General features: G+C 30.5%; 1 protein-coding gene across 1 annotated transcript; it reads left to right on the forward strand.

The window, feature by feature from the left end:
- Window positions 1-1,627: 1,627 nt before the first annotated feature.
- On the forward strand, window positions 1,628-21,099 carry LOC129989333 (uncharacterized). Its single transcript, XM_056097795.1, has 5 exons — window positions 1,628-1,929; window positions 13,711-13,766; window positions 18,543-18,644; window positions 19,499-19,576; window positions 21,002-21,099. The coding sequence occupies exons 1-5, from the start codon at window positions 1,794-1,796 to the stop codon at window positions 21,071-21,073; spliced, it is 444 nt and encodes a 147-aa protein (XP_055953770.1). The 5' UTR covers window positions 1,628-1,793; the 3' UTR covers window positions 21,074-21,099.
- The last annotated feature ends 368 nt before the right edge of the window (window positions 21,100-21,467 follow it).

Here is a 21,467-nt window from a genome sequence, read left to right on the forward strand (position 1 = left end):
TAGTATATAAATAATTAATTATATTCTATGAACTAGTGAGGGGAAATAAAAATTATTGTTGTTGTTTATAATGGCACTTGCCATGGACAAGCTCGCTGACGAAGTCAGTGATTTTAAGCCAAGGGAGCGTCTCTTGTTTTTGTAGCGCCAAGTTAAAAAAATTAAGTTTAGACCAAGCTGTTTTTTTTTCTTGTAATCAATAAATTTATCCCACATGGAACCTTAAAATAATATAGTATTTAATATTTACAATATGAGACGCTACCATAATCTGCTCTGTTCAGCCTGTTTTCATAAGCGAACATGAAAATAAAAATACGAGCTGACTCCCAAGTGTACAACAACAACTGGTTGTGAAAGCACGAATTAATTTTCGAAAGTCAACAATTTGCTAAAAATACTTATTTTTCTGAGGATGAATCCTATATTTTTATTAAATCTCTCAAATAAATAACTAAGCTTTAGTTTCCAACATATTGCATAGGCTTGGGGGGGGGGGATCACATTTCTTGTTTCGTAATACTTTCTTACTTAAGTAAACTGTTCACATTAAAATAAATAGTTTAGTGGTTTTTTTTTTTTAACAATTGCTGTTAGTTTTTGTGAATAATCGTTTTCTTTCCATTGAATATCTTTAAAATGTTATCAATTTCGTTCATATGTAGGATTATTCAATCTGTCCTTTCCATATCATTGGATTGATGGCGTTCCATGCAGTACCATTTTTTTCGCAATCCATTTAGATTCTGTGATTCACAAGTCTTTTACGTATACTTCTTCTCTACTCCCTCGGTGAATGTCTTGTGAGAGAACATTGCAGGTCCTCTTCCCTCCATGCACCCGAAGCCTGTCTCCCGCCCCCTCCCCCCAGCATTCAATGAGAGACCAATTCAAATGACAAGATAAAAAAATGATTGAGAAGAATTTTTGAAGGCTTAGTTAACACTATTCCAGCCAATGCCATTCAGATTGGATTTTCGCATTGACGAAAGAGTTTTGGAGTGGAATTTCTCTTTTGTTGTGATATAAAGTGACCTTGAATATACGGCATTAAATGACCAGTAAGAAAATCCAAAAATCAGCCAAGATAGCTTTAACTTTTTGTTTTAGGTTTGACCACTCACCCAGAACAATCTATCTTCTTTATCGAAGTGTCCATTGTTTGCAGTTCTTATTTTTTTTATTTACGATTTTTTATATTTATTCCATAACGTTATGACAATGGTTAATTTGAAATTTCCCCCTATTTCTTTCGTAAAATAACAGCAATCTGAAATTTAGATTCTAGAAAAAATAGGTTGATAAAAAAAATTCAGTGAAAGTATAAAAAAAGTAAATAACAAACAATTTCCCTTTCTTGATGATGCACTTTTCTCATAAAAGGTTTCTTAGGAGACAGAATTAGTCATATAAAAAACGAAATAGTACAATAACAAGATGAATATTTTTTTTAGTTGATACTGCTGCCATTCACATAAATCAATTTCGTGAAGTTTTCCCTCTCATTTTAGTTTGTCTCCGCAGCGAAAAAAAAAAGGCCATTTCCTCAGCAAACAACATTTCGAATTCCCTTGTTGAAGGACTAAAAAGTCGTCTGGTTTACGACGTTCGCGAAAACACATGGTTTGAAAGTGGAAGTGAAAGTAATAGAAATTTCCATTTTCCGTCATTTATTCGTCTGCCAGCCGAACAAATGCAGAAAGAAAAAACGGAGAACTATAAATACCTGACCAGTATTCAAAGCATCGCATTTATGTCTCAGAATAGGAAAAGAACTGGGGAAAAGGCGAAGAATGATTTTTTATCACATAGTTTCCGTTTTTAATATCGTGATTTTTTTCTACCTGTGCTTCATGGAGCGAATCGCCGTGTGCCAAACGATAACCTCCGAAAAAACAGATGTCATCTCAGTTCTGCACGCCTTCTGCCGTAAGTTTATTCTATAAATATTCTTAAGTGTCGATACTGAATTAATTTTTATATCATTAGATGCAGATTCGAACATTTTCTGGTCCGAGGTAGTGTACATTTTGAGATCCTTCATTTAAAACTAGTCAATTTAGTTTCGCATTTTACCAGGTATAAAAAGTGTATTTATTTTTTTATTTATTTAGCTTTTAGTATAAATATCAAAAGAAAAAAAAAACTGATAAAATTATAAAAATCCACAAAAATTAGCAGTACTTACTAACTTATGTTTTTTTCTATTTGCATATAAAAACATTTAACTATTTATGACGAGATTATAAGAAAATAATAAACTTCAAAAAAACGTAACAGTGAAGATTATTACTTTATTCGATCTACCAAGCGAAAAATTGCATAAACAATTTAATAAATAACGTCCCTATTAATAATACCCCCATTATATTGTGTTAATAACTGATATTCCAATTACTACAAATATGTAAATGATTTTCCTTTCTTTAATTATCTTCATTTACGTTTTTTTTAATTACAGCTTTAATAATTACATGGAAACACAAATTGGGCCTTTAATATTCTATAATTCACAGAATTTCTATATTTTACAAGCTTATTCATTTGGTAATTAATAATTATTCATTCATCAATTAATCAATCTGCCCTCAATCTGTTTCAGCCCAGTGGCCCAAGATAACTGCCTAATCAAAAATCCGACACTACATGTTACTAATTATATATATTTTAAAGGAAATGTCTTTTTTAATCAGGGATAAGAATTTAAGGTAGAATCTTCTTTCATAAATTTCTCGTTAATTGAACTGAGCAAAATGTAATTATATCCATGATGAGTAAATATTAACCATTTACTTCCCTTTTTAATCAATGGCCCTCTTTAATATTGAATAGATCAGTTAAGTGTATAAGTGTTATCTGGAATTTGTGTAAAGAATTTTGTTATTTAAATTTTGCATTGAGGATTGTGTTATATAGATATCACGTTTTAGGAAATTTATGAATAATAAGGTTAACAAGCGGAAATAGTCTCCTAAAAAAGGTGTTATTCCAGAGAATGCCTTGCATGGCCATAAAATAGTTACGAAATATTAACCTTTGGCATGAATTTATTATTTTTAACGAATCTATCATGTCATTATTGGCGGGTGTTTTGGCGTTTAATTTCTGGCATGTGGTTAATAGTATCCGAAAATCGTATTTGTGTTTTATATGCGTTTTTCTTGAAAATTAAAACAAAAATTTGACATAAAACTGCATTTTTAATTAGAAAATGCCATACTAAATTTTATATGTTTAATTCATTGTTCTTTTGAGTTATCCCATTTACATGTTTCTAAAAGTACAGACAGACAATCCCTCGCTGATTTTGGCTCAAAATTTGATAGGTGTTCACAATTTAATGTTATTTCTGTGCACCGAATTTTATTCATCTTATTTCCTTTGTTTTGTAGTGATCATGTTAACATATATACGAACAGCTTAACGACAGATTTCCTCTGAACGGATTTTGCTCAAATTTCTATGGGTATTTACAAACAATTCAAAGACCGTATACCAAATTTCATCCTTCTAGCTGAAAGTGTTTTTGAGTTATTTTTGTCACTGACAGACAGACGGACATTTTCCAAAAATGTGTTTTTCGAAATCAAAGAGGTCTAAAACGTAAAGATTCGTCAAAATATCGAGTCCAAATTTTTTGATGTTTACAATACTTTCCCTACACTACGTATATGGCAAAGAAACAAAAAATCTTATTATGTAGAAACCGGGTTATCAATATGCCGAACAGCTTATTATAATATAATCATATTTATAACTGTGTTTATAATGAATAAATATACTTTAATTAACAAATAGTGCTTTTCCATGTAAAGAGTCTTATTAGATTCATTATTATTATTTTAATGAAAAAAAAAACTTTAAAAAATCAGCAGGAATTGTCTCTTCAAAGCTATCTTGCATATTCTTCTATAAAGATCTTATCCCCCTTCTCCCGCATAAAATTGTGAAGTTTGGCTAAGGATGCAAAAACCTTGCATGGCCATAGCGAATAATAGTAAAGAAAATATAGATTTTTTTGGAGTGAATCTAATTTTTTTATTGAGTCTTTCGTACGGATAAATATTTTGGGTGCGTTTTATCTAACTGACAGAAACCAAAATTTGATGGAGAATTACAATTGTAAACACAGGATAATATTCCGAACTTAAATGATTTAAGTCATTGCATGCGAAAGGGCAGACCGATAGATGATCAATCTTTGATAGATTTGGTTTTAAATTTTACAGGTACTTGCATTTTAGAAAATAGAATGCTAAATTTTATTCATTTCGCTTCGTTTTGTAGTTATTAAGTAACTTGTATGCGAGTCACCAGACGAACTACTTCTGAATGTATTTTATTTGAGCTTTAATAGAAATTATCAATTTTTAAGGCTATATACCAAATTACATCTGTGTGGCTCAAAGGGATTTTGTGTAATCATGTTCACAGACAGAAAAGCAAACATAATACCATAAATGTTTCTTTCAAATTCAGAGAGTTATAAAACGTAGCGATTCGTCAGATTCTTGAGTTTGAATTTTATGAAGAATATATATATATATATATATATATATATATATATATATATATATATATATATATATATATATATATATATATATATATATATATATATATATATATATATATATATATATATATATATATATATATATATACGAGAAAGTAAAAAAAAAAAAAACACGACAAAAAATAGCGCTTTGTAAAAAATATGTAATTTGTGATGAGTGATTGTTTTGTAGAAATGCTGTCATAATTTTGCCCACGTTGTATAGAATTACTCCTTTGGGACGCTGTGAGTGGGAAATCTCTCACAATCCTTTCATTGTTTTATATGCAACATTGCTGTCAGAATGTCGAGTTAGAAAGGGCTCTCAATCTTTTTGCATTATTTTGTTTGGAAATGAAATCAGACTGCTGTATTGCAGATATACATATCAAGGGTTTTGCTCTTGCTTCTTTGAAAACTTCGTTGTCAAATTACAGTTTTAAAGAGTTAACTAAACGTTTTTTTTTTTTTTTTTTTTTTTTTTTTTTTTACAGTTTGTAGGGTTTTTTTTTTTGATAAAAATTGTTTGTAAATTAATTTCGATAATATATTAATAATCTTCAAACTTTTATCCATTTTTTAAAAATTTTAAACACATTATTACATTTTTATAAATTTATGAGTACTCCCAAGTGAAATAAAAAAAATAATTCCAATTTCTTTTTTAAATGTAAGAAGTGCTTTTTTTCTACAATATTTTACATAAAAGGTACTGCCAATATAACAGAAATATTTTTTCTGAAATTTCTAAACTTTCTTACGAACGTAATGTGTTTTAACAATAGGATTCAAATGATATTTGACAGTAAAAATTTCAATATACAAAAATATTTGAAAAAAAAACTATAAAATGTTTTTGTTCTAATGAATGTTCCAAAGAGTCCTAACAAAATTGAATTCACGCATCTAATAGAATCTAGAATATTTAAAAAAATGATTAAATTAGCAATAAATTCAATACTGGCTTTAGGAGCAAGGGGAGAAAAAAAAACACTATATCCAGTATAAGCAGTAGAGCATTGATTCATATTGCATGTTCTACTGCATAGTGGAAGAATTTCTGATGTGCATTTCTATGTATCATATAAGAAGAATTTCATTAAATGAATTATGTTTTAATTTGAAAACATTATTTTGTTACAAAGAATGTCGATTTTCGTTTTTTAATTTAAATTCTTGTCAAAATGTTAATTACTTTTAAATACAAACAGAACAATTAAGAATTATAATTCAACTGATAGTAATAATACATTATATTCGATTTACATGTTATTGATTATAAAAAAACAAAATTGAAAGAGAAGAATTCGTGAACTGCTGCCTCTTTCTGTTTATCATTTATCTGAAAGAGGGCCAAAGTTAAAAATAAATAAAAGAAAACTCTTCTCGCTAAACTGGAAGATAAAGGTAGATTCCTTATCATCTAAGTAGATATTTTCAAAATTTCTTTCAATTCTTATGCAAAAAAGTATACATTAAAATGACTATAGATAGTAATTTTTTTGCTGTCGCATAATGCAGCATTTATCGCAAAATAAATATTTACAATATTCTGTATTTCTATGATGAAAAAAAGCTGAAATAACTGAAGTGGGCGCAATTTCTGGAATTTTCCTATTTTCTGTTCTTTTATTTTTTTAATCAATTAGTTTTCCAAAGTCCATGTACATGTAAAAAATTTCAAATGAAAAAAATTAAATAAACGTAGAAGTATATATATATATATATATATATATATATATATATATATATATATATGAGGACCATGTTAAAAATAACCGAAGTTAGCGGTGAAAAAATACTTTTCAGCCTCTAACCTCTAAGTAATTGCAGCTATCAATTATTTTTTAGTTCAAAATTTGTTCGTGTTATGAGACGTAATTCGCCTAAATTGATTTATTTTTCTTTCTTCAATCGCCAAAAAGTTATGGGGAAATGAAAATTTCAACTTCCCTTTTTTCCCCCACCTTTAAGTTAAATAGCCCTTCTAAGATTTTATCCAGATTTTTTACTCTCCTTACACTATATATTAAAGAAGTTAAAATCCAATCCAAATTACTCTAATTATCGTCCTAACAAGAGCAATTGAATTGGATTTTATATTGGATATTGGGCTTTAACAGCGCAAGAGCCAAATTTGGCTATACTGCGCTAAACAGATGATACTTGTAAAGGCAAAACTGTTAAAATTGTAAAACAGTAGCAGTTACAATAAATAAGCGATCTGTTAAAAAACAATATTAAAACTCTAACAAGGACAAAGCTCTATGCATTTGAGTTCTTTAAATTCAAGACGGCGTTCCGTATAGCCAGGGAAGTAACATGTATCTAGTAATGTAATTATGCTGAATTTATGGGACAAGTTAAAGCATCTCAAACGAAGAAATAAAAAAATTTTTAAAACTGTAAAAAATAAAAAAGCAGGACCAAAAAGTACCATTAAAAATGTTCGTTATGCCATAATAAAATCACAGAAAAAAGTTTCATGGAACTATCTGAAAAATTGGCGGAGATATTAGTGATTAAAATTATAAATTCACCATGACTAGAAAAAAAAAAAATAGTCAGAAATTGAAAAATGTTTCCTCCGATATTATCATACAGTTTTTTGAGTTATGTAATGGCAAAATAAGTTTTAAGCAACAAGAAAATAAACAAAAATTATAAATAATCTGAAAAATCGGGGCGGAGAGATTACCAAAAAATGCATTTTTCAACGTTTTGATGAATCCTTTTTCAAATCACAGAAAGTTCATAATTTTGATTCCAAATGTCTTTGCGAATTTTATAGATAATTAATAATTACATTCTGCTTTTATTATTCTTCTGCCTTTATTATGGTATAACGTATATTTTTCAAATGGTTTGTTTTCGACCGAATTCTTTTATTTTTTGAAAATTTTTTGTAACTTCCTTCATTTGCCGGTAGGGACACTGTAACTTGTTTCAATCTATTCAACATAGTCTTTTACTATAAATGCACACTACTTCTCTGGCAATACAAGACGCCGTTTTACCGATCAACCTGTATAAATAAACAGGATGGTCACGATTTTTTAATTTTTTTTTTTTTTTTTTTTTTTTTTTTTTTGTTTATATATGGATCTTTAGCGATTAGTACCAATCGAGATGAGATTTCAGATATAGTTATTCAGAGGTATGAGCTCGGGATATTGAGAACGACAATACAGTGGCGTTCACGGATACGATTATGGGTACAGAAACTCGAAATTTTCGAATGGCAACGTCCACCTTTTCTGTTTCAAAATGGTCAGCGCACGCTAAAACCCTAAAGAGAGCATTGGAACAGTACACGTATTACGAAAAAAAATTGGATGTGTTATGCATGCCTAAAAAGCAGTTCTGCAAACGCCCCCCTAAAAAAATCTGATTCTGGGGATATCTCTTTTAGAGTGTATACTATCAATCTGCAAAAGTAAGATTGTAACATTTCGACGACTCCATCTCATTAAGGGGTGAGACGCGGAACGATAAGTGCATTTCCGGTATTCCCTTTGACCTTGGATTTCCCCTATAAGATACTAGTAAATGTAAACATCTCCTCCTTTCATCTTTCCTTTCCCCCCTATTTTGACGGATTTAACCCATCTTAACGCATGCGCAAAAGCGCGGAGGGTTTTAGAATCCATTGCTGAACTATAACGTCTCTCCTGCTATGTTACGTTCCGCTTTATTATCTACAGTTTCCCATATATAATGCGTAATTGCCGATGATGGGACCAATGAAGAATATGTGTTTTACAAATAATAATAAGTGTCTCCTTTTATCTGTAGGCGCAGTTTATCCAGAGAATGGATCTTGCGCTAGTATAATATTCACTCACTCACCCTTTTATCTGTGTTGTCATCAATGATTGGTGTCTTGTCTTTGTCATATGTAAAGTCCCTCCTTGCACCTGCACTGAACGTTTTCTGATGGGGAAAAGCGGGCTTTGACATTCAAAAATTTCACGTTTTTGTATCTATAACCGTAATCGTGTACGCCACTATATTGCCAGTAGCAGAATTTTGGACTCGCACCTCTGAAAACTCATTTCGATTGGTTGAATGGATCGGTCGCTAGAGGCCCATATATCGACAAATTTTTATGACATCCTATATATTGATTTGAACGATCTGAACAGAGGGTGGTTTGGGAATTTAGGGACCATGGTCGATGTAGATGTGCAAAAATTTTTCCAAAGTTGTGTCATAGCTATTGCAATTGGTGGTCTTTTTTAAAAGGAATCTACTTAAAAATTGGAAAATAACAATCATACATCTGGGGCAAAAATGTACATCACTCAGTAAATTAGTACCAGGCATTTATGATTATTTGACGCTAAAGTCTAATCTGAATGGTGAAACCAGATTGATTTGGTGTAGCCGAGTAGGAAGAATATCATTCCACGGCATTCCATTCAGCTCATTCATTTAAGTTGGTTATTTTCTACACACTTCTCAATTTGCGTTCATTTCGAATAACGCAATAATTGATGGAAAATAGGCTGAATGTCTAGCGCCTTACTTCTGACTACGTCAATTCTGCTACATTTTATAGTGACACCATTCATTCCACTTGCTTAATATGAAGTTGTCGTTAATATCGTGCTTAACAGGCGTTTCCTTCGAAAGACGCGAATTCAACCTGATCTGAATTATAATCTGGACAGCTGAGGTCCTGAAAGTTAGCATTCTGGCAATCAAATATCTACAAGTCAAAATTCCAACATGGCCATAAACAAAGTAAACTAATATCTAGATTCAAATGTTCAGTTACTCTTAGTTAATTATTGTTTTAAAGTAAATATTAAATACAATTAATTAACAGTTTGGTTCACTAAATCAGAACACTTATGTCATCGTAATGACTCCAAACATCGGATGGTGGTATACGAATCAGGGGATATGGTGTGAATTTTTATACCAGTTCGCAAAATGGGGCTTTCCGAGAAGCTCCTCAAGAGGTACTTCGGCCCTTATCAAGTTTTGAGGCGGTTGTCCGACGTCACCTATGAAGTAGCCGATTTCGATCCTAATTCTAGCAGGCGGAAACCGAAGGAAGTTGTCCACGTTTTACGCATGAAGCCATACTATGACCCAGAAGAACAAGACGACCAACATTCTTATGAAAGTATGGAGGTTCCAGATAGAAACATTTCTCAAGAGATTACTCCTCGTGAAGACGCAACGACTTATAATGGCCCTGTGACTCGATCAAGAACTAAAGCCACAAAATTAAATGTCATAACATCGAGATGCTGTTCGTCTACAGAGGGAGCAATGCCGCATTGAAAAGAGACAGACGACTCTCCGTGGGTGAATGGTTATAGCACTGGTTTCTTAATCAAGAGATCGTAAGTTCGAATCCCGCTCGAGACAATACGATTCACAGTCTATGTAAATATTTAATTCCTTGATTTTTTATTTTCCTTTATTTCATGTTCCAGAAGATTCTGGACATTTCTTTAGTTTACCAGATAAGTGTTCTGGACTTTTCTTACTGTCTCCAGAAAAGTATTCTGGAACTTTCCCTGCTAGTATAAAAGCAGAAGATCTGTCATTTACTGTGTTCTGAGTTGAGTTAATTGGTTTAGCTCTACTTCTTGTGTGTGTCATTGAGTTCCACACTAAAGTACCTACGAGACAATTGGAATGAACTTTTACAGACTAAAAAGGTAATCAAAGACTGAAATGAATGCTTTAGAAATTAGTTGTATTGAAAGAGAAAAAATCATATCCTGTTTGCATTTAAATGACATATGGTAGTGAAATATTTTGAATAATATCACTAAAATTATGTTCCCAACGAACTAAGTGGTGTAGCTACTAAGGATAAAAAAGATGTATAGATGCTTTTGGAGTCATATTAAGGGTTTCCTAGGTGACAAAATATTAGTGTGTTTTATTAGTGCAAATTATGCAAGATATGATGCGGGGAAGAAGAAAATCCATTTATTTTGTTTATAATTGAGAAGGAGTTTATAATTGAGAAATTCTTAAGTGCCTCTATTCATCATACATCGGTTAACGAATTGCACACAGCATTCACAATTATTTTGTCTTTGTCATCACATATCTTCGAAGTTTTCAGATGCTGCTATAAATTGAGAAAATATTTTTCACTATCATTTTTCAAATATTTTTCCTGTAGGAATAAATTGTCGATAAAATTAAAATTAATCAATAATTTAATTACTTTATTGCGGTGGGGCATTCAACATTAGTATTATCCATTTATGTTAAGTCGATAAAATTTTAAAATATGACAATAGATAGAAAAAAAGGGAGGATTTGATTGAAATTGGATTTTAATGGCACAAAAGCCAAACATGCAAAAAAAAGGGAAGGAAAAAAATAATATTACACAGGAGTTTAAAAATATTTACATAATTTGAATGTTCAAGCAAACGTTCCAAAAAAAAATTTTTTTTTTATCAATCTAAGCCGATTGACATTTGGAATGCAATGTTTTATCGCTGCATTATCAATATAAATATTGACCGACATGTATGATAGTTTCTTACCATTTGATATTACCATACATTTAATATATAGGAAATAATTTTAATGATAATAAAATGTATATGTATTTTATTCCATTAAAATATATTAAATATTTTAATGGTATAGTGAAATGTATATTTATACATGTTTAAATGTTAATTATTTTCAAAGTTTGCGTTTTTTGGTAATAATTAAATTGAAATTATGGTCGAGATAACGGAAGAGACCACTGGACTCATCGGTTGAAACAATGAATTACGTGTATATAAACAATCATGAACAATTTACTTCCTTTATTAGTCTTGAAAAAAAACCTCTAATAATAATAAAGATGCATAATAATAATAATAATAAAGTGTGTGTGTGTTGCCGCTCAACAAGACACATCATTTGAACTACAAATGTGACATACATTAGCTTCGAGGGCATGCTGTTATTGTTGGTGAATGGCACAAGAATCATGTTTGGGGGCAATGTGCACTTCGGAGCAATTTTTTCGTAATTTTATTAAAATTTAAGCTTAATTTTGGCATTTTTCTACAATAACTTCCGAAAAGATTATTGCACAAAAATAAATTTATACCTTGTCGAAATTTTAAAAATTGCCTTTTTAATGATATCTATTTAATAATCATGCAAAAATTTCTGAATTTTGGCAACATTTAAAAATATTTTTTTTGTTTGATTTCCAACAATAGATTATTATATCATTGCCCAGAAATTCAAATCGTTTTAATTGTTTCAGCAAACATTTTATTGTGTGATTTTCTTCCACAATTGAAAGCTAAAGAAAAGGGAGTTTGTTTCATATATATACAGGTTATAAAACGAAAAAGAAAGTGAAACTACAATGGCCCGAAATTTAGCAGATAGAATCAACCGAGTACTTATATTTTTAAGAGCATCGTGATATCATAGCATTGGTTTCCATTATAAGGTCTATGTTCATAATGAATAGAGCATGCAAAGACTATTAAAATAATATTTCTTTAATATCTATGGCTATTTGGTACTTAAAAATAGTTTGTTGACGGAATCATAAACATAAAGTTATATCAAAGGTAATTCATTAAAATTAAATTTAATCAATGATCCCGGTGCCCCAGTTGGTATTGAATAAGGAACAACAATTTGAATTTAATACAATCCAACCGCTAGTCTCAGCATTATTCGTTATCAAAATAAAAGGATCACTATAATTAACATCGACTTGAGAAATCGACGAAATTTACTGAGTTGTTGTTGTGTGGTTTATTGGCGCAAGAGCCATACGAAATTTACTGAAGAGCAATAAAATAATGTTTCTTGACCAGTGGCGTGCTGAGGATTAATGATAGTCTGCTCGAATATAAGTTACAAAATAATTACAAAAAGAAGAGTTGTTGTTGTTGTGTATGGTTTATTGGTGCAAGAGCCATGTTTGGCTATACTGCGCCCAGCGTACGGTAAATCAGAACATACATTTAAAACGCATTTCAAAAACAAGTGAAAGTAATAAAAACCACGTAAAATGCGTCGATATAAATATTAAAAAACTGTCTTAACGTAAGACAATGATTACCGTAAATGTAAAACAATCATATAAAAAATACATTTATACAAAAAGAAGAGAGTTAGATAAAATTTGGTGCACAGATTTAACATCTATAGTGTACACACCTGTCAAATTTTGAGTGAAATCCAACCACATTTTGACTGTCTGTCGATCTGTACAGAAATATTTAAACGTGATCATTCATAAACGTAATGACTTAAATTGATCGAATTTGGTATCAGATTTTGTGCAGTTTTGTATCATTTTTTTTTGTTTCAATCGGCTGAAAAACACATGTCTAAAACACAAATTTGATTTTTGGATACTATTAGCTCATGACAGGGATTAATTGCCAAATAATTTGCCAAGAATTAATATTCGTAACCAAAGTTTAATATTTCGTAATTATGTACGCCAGTGCCATGTAACGGTGTTCTCTGGCATGATAAATTTATTAGGAAGTACACGAGAAACTTTTTGGAAAACCGCTTCCTCTGGTTTCTTTCATAATTATTAACTTTTCAGAGATTAGAGTGTTATTTTTTACTTTTAAAAACCTATTTCTTTTTATACTTAGTATTTTTACACTTTTTTTTTCTCTTTGCGTTCAAACTTTTTTTGTATCGTTGTTCTGGCATTCTACTTCTGATTTGGAATCTTTGTTTTCGATTTCAGATACAGAAATTTTTATGAATTTGTTCATTTATTTTTATATCATGGTATATTATGCTTTTTTCTCTCGATTCATTTGCTTTTCCATATTAAAAAATTGATTCTTTATATAATCTTGCATCTTACCTTTTGATTGGTGTAGTATAATCAATAAACTTTGCAAAAACCAACTAACGAATTAATTAGAAATATTTTCAATAGAAGTGTTTAAATATATTTCTTATCTTCCATACTTTTTTAGATGGACGATAAGAATACTTATCGTCCATCTTTTTAAAATGGACGTTCATTTTTTTTACTAAAATAGATGGCTTTCTGCTGTTTGCTTTAACACTAGCCATATTAAATAAAAAGTTTAATACACTGTGAGTTATTTTCAATGGAATATCACATTCATAATCTGAAAATCCCCAAGCTCCTTACCTTTTGTCTTCCCTTCTAGGGCAGAAGCACCGTTTGGATGTGATGGAGTGCGTGAACCACTCGACCCAAGGACAGGTGAGTGCGAATATATCGTTTGCCTATTAAAATAGAAAAAAAAAATGCCATACGCTATTTATCTCCATAGCTGTCTCGTTGGCCTGCCGCCGCATTTATTTATGACAAGGCCTTTGCTGGGTTTTTATGGCCGACGCAGAAAATCCTTCGTGAAATGGATGCTTTTCCGGTTGCATCTTAGATCGCGCATAATTTACTTGCTTTGGACAGAAAATGGATAAAATTTTCCATTCCACTTTGTTTTTGTGGTTTTGTTTTTCGTAAAAATAAATTCTTTCATTTGGTAGCAACTCTATCCAAGTAATTGAAAGAAAATACTGAACTTTTTCATGTGTTATTTCCATAAAATATTGGAATGACTCTGAAATTTAAGTAAAAAGTAAGTTAAGTAAAGTTTATGTTATTTTTGCTTGCAAGTTCCTTATAATAACAATAACATACTTTAGAACTGGAAAATTTTGTTACAATATGTCAGTAAAATGTGAAAGAGACCACATCTTGTGAATCATTATCAATAAAATGCTTAAAAGACAATTAATTAAAATTTCCGCATGTTGATTTAATTTTGCAGAAATTTTTTTTAACAATACCAAAATTTGCTATCGGTGTTAAATGAATATTCTATTTAGATAAGTATGGTTTATTAGGTTTAAGCTTATCTGTTTCTTTTACTATTTATTCGAAATAATTGTGAAAATGTGAAGGGAGAAATGTAAATATTTTATTTGTGATTGTTGATTGGTTGGTTGGGTTTATTGGCTCAAAAGCCATGTTTGGCTATACTTCGCCAAGCTTATGATGGATAAACAGGATCGAGCTGTTAAAATGTATGGTAAAAAGGTATAAAACGTGTTAAATTTCTAAAAACATTTTGTAAATGCTGAGTGGCATTTAAAAGCAAATTAAAATGATGTTAAATGCAAAAAAAAAAAAAAAAATGTCTAAAAGGTTCTTTGGTTGGCAATGAGTAAATAAACCAACAGTGACTTAAAAACTATAGTAAAGAGCTAAAACACAATGCAAGTAAACAATTTTAAAAATTCAAAATATAAATATCTCTGAAAAAGTTCACAGTGTAGGTCAAGGTAAAACCATGCAAAAGAAAAAGGACGTAAAAATGTTACATGTTTTTATACTTAGAAGTTATTAAATATTTCCTATTCTCCTTTTGTGGTATTTAAAGGGTGGAATAGGCGAGACCTTTAAGTCCTCAGACATAATATATTCCAACATGTTTTCTTCCGATGTAGTCGAAAAGCTAATTTCTGCATCGGTATCTGATTCCCGAGGATTATGTACTTTTGCTTCGTCAGAAACAAAGGAGAACGGCCATAGAATGGTACGAATGACAGCAGAAGGAAATAATGTAGTCTGAAGTGTGATTTTTTGAATGGCCAAGACAATTATTCCTCTTAAACACTATAGCCTGTTTCAGGCTAAAGTTTTCTGTCCAAGTTTTTCTCCTCCTTCCTCATCAGGTGCAATAGTCCTCCGTCAGTTCACTCCTATCTGCTCAAATCCTTTTCTGAGCAGATAGGATTTTAATCATTAGGAATTGCGTACCATTCTGAGCTATCTGATGAGTTCTCCCTTTTTGCCACGTTTCCTCTTTTTTTGAAAAGGTTATCTAGTTATATGATCCAATTAATAAAGTAGAATTGCTTTTACTACTTTGACAATGTCAAATACGCCATTTTTTTAATATAAATTTCACGATTATATGCAATTCTTCACATGCTATTTTGTTTTATTGGCCCAAATATGTTTCTTAAAGTTTTTCTTTCAAAAATCAATATCATGTCCTCTTCTTAGTTAAGTGCCCAGCATTTACTCTCATGGAGGAAACTAGTCTTATCAAAATTTTATATAGACTTATTTGTTTGTTTATTTGTTTATTAACTTGATTTCTAAAGTTGTTAGCTATCATACTATCTATTAGCTATGAACAGCATTTTTCCTTTACTTCTATAACCAGATACAGAAATGAAGTTGGATTAATTGAAATTCTTACAAATTTTTATTTCATTTTTAACAGTCTTTCACATAGACAAGACCATTTAAAAATCTTTAAACTTCAATTAAGTATTTTTCATAATTAGTCTTTATTTTTTTCGAACTAAAGAATTAAAATACCGGGAGAAAATGAGAAATTTTTTTTCCGTATCATTTTTCGAATTAGTCACACAGAAATGAAATTGTATTTTCTTCTAATTCTAATTCCAATTCTAAAATTCTTCCAATTTTTAATAATTTATGGTTAACGGTCTCTTAATTGTTCAAGGTGATTAAAAAAACTAACTGTTAAGATACATGAGACATACAGTAACAAATTATTTTGACAACATAAAATGGGAAAGTAAAAATCAAAGGGCAACTATTACAGAAGTTTCTTTGTCAATGAATTAGTGAAAGAAAAAAAATTTATTAAGTAAACTATACACCATAGACTTAGTGGTATGAATTTCGCTTGGCTGGATGCAAGTTTTAATGCCGCAAGAGTCAACCATGGCCAGACTGTGCCAGACGTATGGAAATTCATTACAGATAGCTCAACAAGCCGCTTACATGAATAATCCGTGAAGCGTGTATCGTTTCAGAGACCAAGTAATGTGAACATATATTTTAATTATTCCGTAACTTTATTGCTGATGCAACATTCTACTTGCCATTATTATATCTATCATAATTTATAATGCTATTTTTTCTGACATTGTGAATTTGTATCCTATTATGTATGTGTTTATTTAATTTGGCGTATCCCTTTCATTTACTGGCAAAATTATCTCCGAGTTTGGTTTGTCGGTTTTAATGGCACAAGAGCCAGAAAAGGCTATACTGTGGCTGTCATAATGCTCTCTGTAGGATTCGCAATTCGCATTTTCTCACGTATGCTTTATTGTAAACCAGGGGATCTTTTCGGAACTTTCTCGTATACTTTATAAGTTGCGTATTATTGTTGTCTGTGTATTATCTGTAGGCGGTTCAAGGTCACATTTTCTACCTCGTTATTGGTTGTCTGGTACCAGTAATGCGGTAGAAAATGTGACCTTGAACCGCCTACAGAAAATACACAGACTATAACTATATGCCAATGGCAAACTATAGTTACGAAAGAGCTTATTGGAGTATAATTTTCGGCGATTAATCGCTGGGATGCAATTTAATGCACAGTAATCAGAAAAAATGAATTGTATTTTGGAAATCGATTAAAACCAAAATTTGACACATAACTCCAACTGAAGGCACAAACTCATGTAATAAATTTCATATATTTAATTCATTGGAATTTTTGAACTTTACATAGAATTTTTACCTTTTTGTGAAAATGCAATTCAACTGGTCAACCACTTAAGTGCAGATTTGGTTAGAAAAAAATTTGTATTCACATTTTGGATGCTAAATCTGTACAACAAATTTTATCCAACTAGCTCTATTTGTTCTTTAATTATATCGGCGCGATCATAGGGAACCCCCTGCTTGGCGCACTTTTCAAAAATCGCCAACTCGCCAACCAAGAGCTTACGCCGTGTTTTTCGCTGCAGTCCCAGACTAGAGAAAACGGGGGTTGCCAGCTTTGGCGCGTTATCGCCAACGGAGAAGAAGGGGGTTAAACTACGATTCACCCCTTATATTTAGACAGCTAGACAGGCAAACTTCCTCGGAATGGATTTCGGTCAAAATTTGATAGAAAGAAACAAATTTGTTGTCAAGTCCATACACCAATTTTCATTTGTCTAACTTAAAATGTTTCTGAGTTATCGTGTTCATAGAGAGACATAATTCCACAAATGTGTTTTTCGGACGGAAATATGAATATTCGCCAAAATCTCGAGTTCACTTTTTTTGGGCAATTTCAATTCTTTTTGTATATTTCCTATACGAGCAATGGGAAACAGCTCTTTACTGTACACTGCATACGCTTAGAATTCTGTTCAAAGATTTTTAAGTAATTCTGCATGGTTGAATTATCTTCTTAAGAATAAATATATGATGAAAACACCTCATGGTGTCATGATGACTGTCTTATATGATCCGGACTGCCTTATATGAAGTCAAATAAGGAGCGATAATATAGTATGAAATGCAAAGTATATATGGCAGAAGGGAAAAGAAAAGAAATGACTCCAAACTCCTGTGCATGACAACATAACATGGCACAATTACGATTGTTTAGAAGCTGTGATGCTATGTGAATTTATCCCCATGTATGTTTGTTATATTATATAGCGCTTGAAAGTTGATCTTGCTTTGTAAAACTCTGCAAAAAGTATTACCACAATTTATTAGTCAATAAAACATTGAATTTGTTTTTTATTTGCAGATTTAATAAGAAATAATAATCCAATCCATATTAAGTTTTGGATAAAAAGAATAGGGATCAAGGGTTCTTTTTTCTGTGGTTTGTGACTTAGAAAGAAAATGCAATACCAGTCTGCAGTGACAGTCATGGGGTTTAAAAGTTTAAAAAAAAATTCTGCTCATAGATAACTTTTGAAGTTTCCATTAATGTTTTTATAGTTGCATTAATATGAGAAACTTTATTTACAATTTTTTGTGTTGTTTTCATACATAATGTATGAATTATTATAGATTACAAATTTGCAATATTTTTGTTTGAATGAGAATACATGTGTGAATGCTTGTAGGTAATTTTTTAAGTTCTAGAATTCGCAACAGCACAAAACATTTTCATTACATTTGTTTCTGATATTTATGTATTTATTTAAAAAATACAATGTTTTTTTCCCTACAAACTTATTATTCATTGCATTTCAGGCATTAGAACCTTGGAATGACTGTCTTAATCCTGACAAAAGCCTCAGCAAGAGAGGAGTGGTTGATTTGGCTTGCAGAATGTTACATCCTGAATTTAAAAGAGTAAGGAATTCTTTCCATTTGTTTTGTAAGGAATAAAAAAATAATGAAGCCTTTATAGTTGAACTTAGCGCCTTGGTGATAGATACAGTGCTTTAAATAGATACGAAGAAATGCTTATTCCTTATTCACAATTTTAAAAAAATAAATTGTATTGGAGCTTTGAAGATTAGATTTTCTTAAAAAACTCCATGACATTTCCAAGAAAAAGGAGGCGATTGATCCAAATATTAAAGGATGTCAGAAAAGTATGTTAATATTTTTTAAAATCATTCTTAAACTAACAAAGTTTTGAATTAAAAAAATAATGAATACTAAATGCATCAGGACATTGACATTGTCATTCGTGTTTTGATATGGATGAACCAAAGGAAATTTTCAACATTTTTGATGAATTATCAAATTAAAATCATTGTATTGCTTAAAATTCGGAATGTATATATGCAAAACCCATTTTCTAGACAGATATATAATTAAATCAAATCATATCAGCCATCAAGTTTGCTAATTCTTCAAAATTTTGTAAAACCTGTATACAAATCTATTATCTTATACATAACAAAAAATAAATGCAATTGTACTCACTCGTATCAACTCATTCATTTTAAGTCAAGGTATGAATTTATCCACAAACTCAAATCTCTACTTTAGAAAAACCACAGTTATTGTTTAATGAATAAGGCAATCGCATTAATTCCTTCTGTAATAAGATGGAACATGTTGAAGCATCCCCAAGTTCATAAGAAACCGGACCGCCATTGACCATTTCGATCGACCGCGATCGCCCCTTTTATATCAGGTCTACGTCTAAATTAAATTTATTAAATAAGTTAAATAATTAAATGTTTTTATTTTAGGTTTTAAATCTTCTTTCGGAATGTGTAGAATTACTGGTGAGTTCTTCTGATGCAGAAGCTTGGATGACAATACTAAAGGTAAAGAAGTGAAGATTATAATATACTTCCATGATTTTTTTGTATTGTTTTATTTATATTTGTTGCTTTATTAGATAGTGACATAAACTCGTCATTTTGAATTTTGATAATTTGATAATGCAATTTTAAAATCGTCAATAAATAACTTTCATGTTAATTGTTTATTAAATTAAAGTTTCTCACTTAATAACTGCATAATCTACTGAGAGCTCATCACATGGCAGTACGGAGTATGACATCAAATATATAACACTACATATTGCTTTATGCGCTGTAATATTACAGATAACAAATACTAAGATATGAAATGGATTCTATAATAAACGTGTCAACTTTTATGTGCGTTTCGAATGCATAAATTGACTTTATATAACGTAATATTTCATCCGTTTCCATGTTTAATATCTATATTAACTTGAATAAAATACCATTGTTTATATCACTACCTAGTATTCAATATTAATGATAAATTGAAGTGACACTTCTTATCTCATTGCAATGATAAATATAATGCTTCACGTTAATTGATGTAATAACATATTAATTTTAATTAATGCAAAAATACTAATGCGTAATAAATAAAAATGAATATTATCACGAATCTAAAATACCTTTCCCCTGCATAATTAATCCTACATTAAGGAAGAGAAACTTACAGTTATTCTTAATGTATATTGAATGGAAAATTTAATGATCCCCACCTTTTGCGACAAAAATGAAGGTTCTGAAAAAATGTGCGAATCATGTCTCCATTTCTTTTAGGAGCCAAGATCTGGAGATTCTTTTAGAGAATTCCATCTGACATCATGTCCTATTAGAAAAATCTATACAAGTTTGAAACACTGAAACGATTCAGTAATTCTCTATTTGGAGTGTTGATAGCATTACCAGCTAATAACACTAAAAATTATTATTTGATTAGCGTTTGCTATATGATTTATGTGTTATTTATTTCTATAAATATTATTCTTTGTATACATCTTGATGGTATTTTTGCTATCTGGGCTTCGTGTGTTTGCTAGCTTTCTTGTGGCATAATGTGTCCATCATCCAAAGTTTTTAACTTCTTTCACCGTATATCCACCTCAAAATTTGCACTACAAATTTATATTGAATAATTATAATGTATTATTATTTACAGCTCTAACGGAGACCCAAAGATGCGTCTCGGAAATCGCAATTGAGCGTATTGATGCGCTCAGACTTAGATGCAAAATATCAAGATTTTCTCCACTCATGGTAGTGAGCAACTTAATGATTTTTTTCAATACGGTTGCAAAACAGTTGCCTGGGGCATATATTTGAGGAATGTACCTCTAATGCAAATGACAAATATGCTCCAAATTAGATCTTTATGTAAAAATATTTAGAAATATTTTAGAAATATTTTTAAAGTTATTTCTCATATATTATTTTCTTTCACAGGCATGTGCTTATAAAACAGATACAACAGCTATTACTGAAGGAGATACGAGAAACACAGTTCGTTCTTCATAGACATCAATACTCATTTTAAATTGTTGGTAAATGTTGATATATTTTGTGATTTTTTATTAATAAATAATTATAAAATGACTTGTTTTATTTCTTTTGATTTTTCCCTTTTCATCATTTAAACTTTTAAGGAGCATCAATAAATAATTTTATCCAGAGTGGCCATAAAAGAACTTTCTCTGTTTGGAAGCCTCTTCAGCTAAAACGAATGAACGAAATGAAACAACATTTCATATATAGACTGTGAAAAAGCATAGGAAGATAAATTCCGCAGAAAAAAAATTAGTACCAAAAGTTACCTATAGGAAAAATAATGGCTCTTCTGTCACGTACGAACGGGGAAATTTGCATATTAAGATGGATAGTGTAAAATTTCTCGTGCGTGCGTGACAGCAGA

The sequence above is a fragment of the Argiope bruennichi genome, chromosome 10, assembly GCF_947563725.1.
Source record: "Argiope bruennichi chromosome 10, qqArgBrue1.1, whole genome shotgun sequence".
In the NCBI taxonomy this organism is placed as follows: Eukaryota; Metazoa; Arthropoda; class Arachnida; order Araneae; family Araneidae; genus Argiope; species Argiope bruennichi.